We start from the raw sequence: 8,735 nt of genomic DNA, 5'->3' as shown, positions 1-8,735 counted from the left end.
TGATACTATACATGGTATTGTTCCCCAAAGCCGTATGTAAAAGTAAAATAATTTTTATTAGCTAGAGTGTGACTTGGGTGCGCCGGTGAGTACATGCAACTCATATACGTCAAAAAGAAAAAAAAATGTTTTTTTTTTGTTGTTTTTCTTTGTCTTTATAAAATTTTTTACTTTTATATTAACTAAGAGTATTTTTGTCACCAGTGCACTAAAATTTTGTGCACCGCAGGGCATACATAATCTGATTCGGGCTAGGCAGTGGCAACTGGTAATAATCAATCCTTGTTCCACTATTCCATAAAATAGGTATTTTCATTTTTTTTTATAAAATGTTATTGTTTTGGGTTTCATTTATATCCTTTGTCTTTTAATTTAACGTCAAAAGTATTTTTGTCCAGCAAATTGAAATTTGAGCGTGTTTTCCTTGAGACAACTGAAATTCATCGGCGTCTCTTTATAACATATTTGTTATTATTATGTATGTTGAATTTTACTTGTATGGTTGAATTTGATTACCATTAATGAAAGTTAAATATCAACTAAGTTTGAACAAATAAACAATCTCATTTTCCTTTTCACGAAGATGAATGCAGTTGGACAGCATTTAAAGAAAATGGTAAGATCCGCAAGAGAGAGATCAACTTAAGATCAAGGTTTTAAAGTTTAATTATTGAAATTGCTTAATTTCCATAAATCGTTGAGAGCTAGAAATGTCGAAACAGTTCAAAGTGTAAACTCTCTCTCTCTCTCTATATATATATATATATATAAAATTGATTTTAAATTTTTAAGTCACGCAACCATCTAATAATCCAGATTAAAAAAATGAATAAAAATGTTGAATATTTTGATCACCTAACATTTGTTCATGTAGTTTTTATGTCCGATGGCGCGGAATGGTCGTACCCATCTTTCGCCCCCATTCTTTTATATATATATATATATAACGTTTAAAACGATAAAAACGTTATTGATCTATTCTTCACGTCAAGAAGAGAACGAAGCGCTGCCTCTAAACCCTGCATCCCTGGGTTTTCCCTCCCCTCTCACCCTGCCCCTTCGACGTCTCACGCCCTTCCCTCTCTCTCTCGGTTGTCATCGCCGGCGCCGCGCAGGTATCTCTCTTTCCCTCTCTCTCGATTGAGGACCGCTGGCCTCTCTATCTCTCTGCTCGTCGAGGAAGGGCCGCCAGCAGCCCTTGCCCCTCTCTCTCACCTTCGAGAAAGGGCCGAGGGCCCTCTACTTCTCTCTACGAATGAGGGCCGCCGGCGGCCTACTCTTTCTTTCTGTCTATGTCTCTGTATATTTCTCTCTGTCTCTGTCTCTCTGTCTCTCTCTCTCTCTCTCTCTCTCTCTATACGCTGCAAACGAGGGCGGCTGGCTGGCAGCCCTCTCCCCTATCTTATTCTGTGTCTCTCTCTGTCTCTAGGGATTGGATGGTTTATTCATATTACGAACTTATTTATTCAATTGCGCAGTGATGAATTGTCTGTGTTTCATATTAAGATGTTCCTTGTTGAATTGCGGAATGATGAATTTGTGGCCGCTTCATGCTAAGACCTGGTTTGTTGCTTCTTTACCAAAATTCGTGTTCATTTTCTTTGTCTTCCGTTATTGAAGGAAAGGGGTCCGATAATGTAAAAATTATAAGTAAACTTGCAATCCAAAACTTTCATCTGTTATACATGGCACTATGGGCCCATGGCAGACATCTTCTCCATAGTTGAACATGAGTTGGCCAGCTTAAAGTTTGATATTACATTATGTTAAAGAGTCTTCTTTTGTTTTTTCAACTTATGACATTCACTTTAGACATCAATTTTTTTTATAGATTTTTGCCTTGTTTGACTTGCTTTCTTTGTCGTATCTTGTTGCTTTTATATTTGTCTTATCTTCTTATAATTGAGTATGTATAATAATTCGAGTTTTTGCATATATGTAACTGAGTCTATCAGATTCTTACTGAAATTTATGTACAGTTTTGGTTGCTTATTTGTTAATGCTAGTAAAGGAGCATTTGGTTTATTTTATATTGATTGTGCAATTGAACCATGTTAAGACAAAATATTTTAGTGTAGAGGGTATTGTTGGGAATACTACTGCTTGTAAGGTTTTTCTACCCCGCTTCTATTTGAGTTGTTTTGAATATGATTTCATGATTATGGATATAACTTATTCTTGCATTGTGAATATAAATTTGACTGTTGTGTAGTTGCAGGGAAGTGTTTTTCATCTCAACTATGATACTATCTTAAGGATTTCATTCGTCTATATGTTTATAGTCTGTGTTTCAGAAATCATTAACCCCTAGTCATTGTGTGTGTTTCTTTTCTAGGGTTTGCGGGCGTTGGGTGAGCAACAATGGTGAAGAAAAGCAAGAGTGAGTGGTGTTGAAATATTCTATTCTGTAGGGAATTTTGTGATGCTTTTGGTGATTTTATGCGCTCGTCATTGTTGATCACTGGATGACTGGATTTTGCTGATTGACATCGTGTAGAGAGCAAGAGCAAAAGAGTTTCCCTGAAAAAGAAGTACAAAATCATAAAGAAGGTTAAGGAGCATCACCGGAAGAAGGCAAAAGAAGCTAAAAAACTCGGGTTCAAGCGTAAGAAGGTTGAGAAAGACCCAGGGATTCCCAATGATTGGCCTTTCAAGGAGCAAGAGCTCCGGGCACTTGAAGCTCGGCGTGCCCGTGCCCTTGAGGAGTTGGAGCAGAAGAAAGCCCTCAGGAAAGAAAGGGTATATACCTCCTGTTATTATTCTCTTTCAATTTTTTAGATCCCCTTAGTTGGTACGTGTGTTTGGTATATTGAATTCAGGAAGAAAAAGGCGAACTATGAGTCTCTGGAAGATGAACATGCAACAGGTCATTTAATTTAGATGACTTCTGGACATATTTTGGTTATGTGCACCAAATTGGATGAGAAATAAAAAGCACTTTAGACATGAAACTGAAATAGTTTATTAACCGCTGGAGAGATGGATCAATGGAAAAATGTTGAGGGATAAAATATAACTCGGACAAGCAGGAAGGGTTGGATCTCAAGGAAGATGATCCTTAGTGCTTTTTACACTGGAATGAAACATGGTGTTGTCTTTAAATAAGAAATTGTTTTTGTGCTTACTTCTGGTATAGGAGAAATCTTCTGTTTTTTTTTGGTTTGTTTATTTTACTTTGTTTTGTTTGGAAGTAATTTGGATGTGCCCTTGGTTTAGGTTTTGTTGTTCTTTGGTCATCATCTTGAGTAACTTTGCTTACTGGTTGACCTTTTTTAGCTTGAGTCAACTATCTACTTAAAATTTTTAGCACTTGTAGGCTCAAAAGAGAAAGCTGGGTTTGCTAGAGGGTGATGAGCAAAACGATATAGCATCTGATAAACAGAGCAAACCAGTGAATGATGGCATTGGGATGAGCAAGATCCATGGTGGGTGGTACAGAAATTGCTATTCCTTCATTTACTTTTTCTCTTGTGTATAAAAAACAAATTTTCCTTTTCAGATAACTCAGAGAGGGCTTTCTATAAGGAGCTAGTAAAGGTCATTGAGGTTTCAGATGTCATTCTAGAGGTCCTTGATGCTCGTGACCCTCTTGGGACACGATGTATTGAGATGGAGAAAATGGTGCAGAAGTATGGTCCTGAGAAACATCTTGTTTTGCTTCTTAATAAGATCGGTAAGGTCTTCACTGATGAATCACTTGATGCACAAAGCAAATGCTCTTGGCTTGTGTAGATAATTGGGTTCTTAAATTTTGTACTTGTTGATCTGTGGTGCAGTTGCCTCGCTTTTGCTTAGGTAAAATGAGAAATCAACATTTTAGGGTATGATTCATTATGTTGTTCAAAAAAGCACTGTCACAAAGATTCACCTGAAATCTTTCTTATTTTTCAATTTTCAGAACTTCAAAGATTTACCTGAAATCTTTCCTAGAAATATCACACTTTGAAAAAGTTCCAAACCTTGCCAAGAAGGTTATCAGTTTTTGTTCTCAACCATTTTTGACATGTTCATGCATATATGCTGTCACATGTTGGAAGATGTCGAACTGTATAATACAGTATTTTGCTTTTTTTTTTCCTTCCTTTATTGTTTGTAACAGCAATGCATAATTTCATGTATTGAAATTTTCTATATGTTTATATGCTTATTATTTTAGCAAGGAGTATGTCTACAACTGGCCATTAAATGTCCTGCTAGAGTTTTCATTTGGTTTGTTACTTTGTGGAGGGAGTTGCTTCTAGTGTGCAGGCTCTATCTCACTATGCCTGTAATTTATGATTCTTTTGAATCTGGTCAACGACTTGCTGCTTGCTTCTTTTTGCCTTTGATGCAAAAGTGAGCCTGTGTTAGAAGTAGTGAAAGAACCACGTTACTTCATAAGAACCTTGATTCTGTATATATGTCTTAGCTGTTATTTTTAAGTGTTCTTTTCATTGTATCGTCAGATCTTGTTCCTCGAGAAGCTGCAGAGAAATGGCTCAAGTATTTACGTGAAGAATTGCCTGCTGTTGCATTCAAATGCAATACACAAGAACAACGGTCTAATTTAGGATGGAAGTCTGCATCAAAAGCAGCAAGGTCCAGCAACTTACTGCAGACTAGTGACTGCCTGGGAGCTGAGACTCTTATAAAGTTGCTCAAGAACTACTCTAGAAGCCATGAGGTATTATCATCTTGATCAGTAAATAACAAACTTAGGTTCTCGTTCAAAGCAAAATCATGGTTCCTATTATATGCAATTCCTTTTAAACCATGTTCTGTGGCTTGTGGTTAGTATGTTTACCTTCTCCAAACAATGTTAAGTGTTAGCAAATATTTGTTTTTTTCAAAAGCTTGCTTTATCAACTGAAAAGCAATGGGAAAAACACTTGTTGAGAAAAAAAACTAACATTGCCGCTTGTGAAAAAAAATTAGTATGTACTTTTTACCATTTTAATAACTATTTTGTAATTGAAAATTAGTCGAAACCTGAAAATTTCATAATCTTTTATATTACTTCTTTTAATGATACTTCCATTTTTTTATTTTTGGTATTCTTGAGGCTTCCTCAAGAAACCATTTTTCTAATTAATACGTGAGGAAAACCTTTGTGGCAATGCTTGAAACACAGGGATCATGACTTGGTCAGACCTTCCTCAAATTTCATTTGTAATTTAGTTGTCAGTAGCACATGTACACGTGTCAAAGGAAGGCCATGCTATTACTCACAGAAGGAAAAAATGCCATTTAGTATTTGTGAAAAAGGAAAAAAAAAATCATATTATGTCCTTGACTCCCATTTGGAAAGGGAGTGCTAGCATTAGCATATTTATGTAGATGTCCAGTAATTTAGTTAGATATGAGGTTCATTCTCATGAATTAGTCTTTGGTGGAGGCACATGATACTTTGCCGTCAGGGACACTGATCATATTTTGTTTTCCTTGAACTTTCTTTGGCTGCCTAGGGTAGATCATTTACTTTTTGACCATATAAATTCTCAGCTTATGTTGTGATGAAAGTTTGGAACCTGCGTTATAGTTGTTGCTCTTCCGGAACTTCATTGCAAATGAATGTTGCTGCACACATTCTTTTAGCTCTTAAAAAGGGAAAAAGATACTTTTGAAAATGTCCTGGAGACAAATGATCAAGATAAATTTGTCAAAAACATGGACTCCCTTGTGCTTTTTCTGGTTTTATACGCTAAAAAGTTTTCTGTTGTAGATATAATTGCTTGATTAAGAATCCATTATGGAACCTTTAAGTATTTTTGCTTTTTTTTTTCTTCACATAATGTAGTACATATTTGTGAATATATTATATAAAAATACATTTATACAGCTTCAATTTCATTTCCTGCAATTTGCACAACATTAATGTGAGACTGTTTTCGGTACTACATTATTTGGTAAATGGTGTAAGTCTACTTTTTATATGCTGTGCCTGAAGGTGAGAAGCTAAAGCACGTTTCTGAGTGTTTTAATGTTTCCTTTGACAGCTAAAAAAGTCCATCACTGTTGGTGTTGTTGGGCTTCCAAATGTTGGAAAGAGTAGTTTAATAAATAGCTTGAAGAGATCGCATGTTGTTAACGTTGGTGCAACTCCTGGATTGACAAGGACAATGCAAGAAGTTCAGTTAGACAAGAATGTGAAGTTGTTGGACTGCCCTGGAGTTGTAATGCTTAAGCCTGGTGAGAATGGTGTATCTATCGCTCTTCGCAATTGTAAAAGAATTGAAAAGTTAGACGACCCAATTTCTCCAGGTAATTCAGGATCAGACTAGCTTACAAGATTATCTTTTTATGGGGTGTGTACGTTTACAAGTATCTTCTGTGTATATTTTTATTTTATTCATGGCATAGCATTAAGCATCTATAACAAACTTGGTCTGGTAAAGGAGTGAAAGAAAAAATTCATGGCCTCATATTTTGGTTGTTCTAAGTGATATCTGGTCAAGTGAGGTGCAACTTTCTTCTAATTGTTGATGTTGACCAAGGATGTTGATGCATAGTGGGTTATGTTATATAAGTCAAAACCATTTGCTTGCAGTGGTATCATCTATCACATGGATGTCATCTGCTACCTGTGCTTGTTTTCAAGTGTACCAAATGTTTTCCTTAATGGTTTGTTTTTTATACTCTAGTTTGCTAATTCTTGTAACACGAAACAGATTAGGCTTGGAAATTAAACAATCTTTATATACTTGTGAGAGGTGGTTGAATAAAAAACTTAATATCATCTGTAAATGGACGTGCACTTGTGGAGCCCTGTGAAAAATGGTAGTCCATGGTGATCAAGCAGTTTATAGTTGGACCAGCTGCCCATTTTCTTCTTTGTATGCTTCTCAAACCTAAAGGTAATCTTCTATTTCAAATTTTCAACCTTGCAGTTAGGGAGATTCTGAAGCTTTGTCCTGCTGAAAAGTTAATGGCAGTATATAAACTGCCAAGGTTTAGCTCAGTGGACGAATTCTTGCAGAAAGTTGCTTCTCTTCGTGGAAAATTGAAAAAGGGTGGTGTTCTGGACATGGAAGCTGCTGCTAAGATAGTTCTTCGTGATTGGAATGAAGGTAATAATATCTAGACCAATCATTGTAGCTCTTAAGAACGTAGAGGCTCTTATCTGGAAATGCTGTTTCAGGTAAAATTCCATATTACACATTCCCTCCTGTCCGAAATCAAGGTGAGAAACTGGAGTCTGCCATAGTTTCTGAACTTGGGAAAGAGTTTAATGTTGATGAAATCTATGGAGAGGAATCATCTTTTATTGGAAGCCTAGTATCTGTTGCTGATGCTTCTCACGTGGAAGTCCCTCCCAGCTCTCCCGTGAATCTAGATGAGCAGATGTTGGAGGTCAGTTCTATTAGATGTATTATTTCGTTGTGGGTAAGATGACCCAGGTTATTGCTCATTGTCCGTTGCAAAAAAGGGTCCAAGTTAATGATGTTTTCTTCTTGCTATTTTAGCATATTTGCATTTTCTAGAAGTAATTTTGCAGGAACCTGTTGATGCCTTCATCACAATTGGCACAAGTTTTTTTTCAAAATATGAGCTCTAGAAATTTGTTGGAAGCGGTAAAATAATCGAAGTTCTTTTCATCGCCCTCTCTTTTGATTTCAGTTAACGATGTTTTTTTCTTCCTATTTTAGCATGTCTGCATTTTCTGGAAGTGTTTTTGCAGAAATCTGTTGATGCTTCATCACAATCGGCACAAGTTTTCTTCAAAATATAAGCTCTTGAAATTTGTTCAAAGAAGCAACATAATTGAACCTCTTTTCATCAGTCTTTGGTTACAGTTAATGATCTTTTCTTCTTCCTATTTTAGCATATCTGCATTTCATAGAGGTGTTTCTGCTGAAACGTTTTCCTGCCTGTATTACAAAGCGCAGTTATCATAGCTTTTCCTCAATCAAAGGTCTAGAAATATGGTTTGTTCATCTGATTTTTATTCATGATGAATGTGAATGATGGGCTTTTATTATCTCCTCTTAGTTGCCACAATTTATTTGCTGACGTATCATTCACTTCTGTTCAACTTTTAGTCTGAGGATGACGAAGAATCAGATGAGGCCATGGAAGACACGAGGATCGCCGAAGCTGCAGATTCAGCCGCTGGAGAGACGACGCGTAGCAACAGTGGGCAGAATGATAAACTTTATTCCGCGGAGGGCATACTAGATCCCCGGAAAACAAAAGCAGAGAAGAAGAGAAGGAAGAAAGCTGAGAAATCGGTTCCTATGGATGGCGATTATGATTTTATGGTTGATTACAAAATTGGGAAACCTGCCCGGTTTGATGCTTTGTCTGAGCAGGATGGTGCTGATGGTGCTGATGGTGCTGATGAAGACCAAGCTGGGAATCAGGTGCCAATGTCAGGCGTCGAAGTGGACGCCTGAAAGGGTGACAGGGAGAGAGAGAAAGACAGAGAGATATTGTGCGAGGTGATAAAAAATGTAGCTTGTGGAATTGAAGTGCACCGTAGTTTTAGGGTTATGTATTCATTAAGAGCTGCTGACTGGCGAGGTGGCCAGGGTAGTGGTATTTTTGCTAGGTTCCCTTTTCTCTTTTCTCTATTAATGTGAGCGGCTTATTGCTATTCATCTTTATTTTGCTTCATTCCACCTTCTCTTCTTGTCAAACTACCAATTTTAACCATACAAAATGCGATATGACGGTGGGTTTCGGGGTGTTTTTGTCGTAATGTGGCTTTTACTCCAAAGTTCTAAATTTGCTAATCTGGAAAATCTAAGAGTAAAGTG

At 36.8% G+C, this 8,735-nt stretch overlaps 1 protein-coding gene across 2 annotated transcripts; it reads left to right on the top strand.

The window, feature by feature from the left end:
• The first annotated feature begins 988 nt into the window (after positions 1 to 988).
• LOC116265704 (guanine nucleotide-binding protein-like NSN1) lies at positions 989 to 8,582 on the top strand. 2 transcript variants are annotated; one of them, XM_031646515.2, is made up of 10 exons: positions 989 to 1,115; positions 2,336 to 2,380; positions 2,498 to 2,739; positions 3,317 to 3,425; positions 3,509 to 3,673; positions 4,446 to 4,663; positions 5,976 to 6,240; positions 6,867 to 7,046; positions 7,118 to 7,329; positions 8,019 to 8,582. In XM_031646515.2, the coding sequence occupies exons 2-10, from the start codon at positions 2,362 to 2,364 to the stop codon at positions 8,370 to 8,372; spliced, it is 1,764 nt and encodes a 587-aa protein (XP_031502375.1). In that variant the 5' UTR covers positions 989 to 1,115; positions 2,336 to 2,361; the 3' UTR covers positions 8,373 to 8,582. The 2 variants fall into 2 exon arrangements, with proteins under 2 accessions (XP_031502375.1, XP_031502374.1); XM_031646514.2 differs by having other exon boundaries at positions 3,500 to 3,673.
• The last annotated feature ends 153 nt before the right edge of the window (positions 8,583 to 8,735 follow it).

This window comes from Nymphaea colorata, chromosome 12, assembly GCF_008831285.2.
Source record: "Nymphaea colorata isolate Beijing-Zhang1983 chromosome 12, ASM883128v2, whole genome shotgun sequence".
In the NCBI taxonomy this organism is placed as follows: domain Eukaryota; kingdom Viridiplantae; phylum Streptophyta; class Magnoliopsida; order Nymphaeales; family Nymphaeaceae; genus Nymphaea; species Nymphaea colorata.
This window is presented reverse-complemented; position numbering and strand designations above follow the sequence as displayed.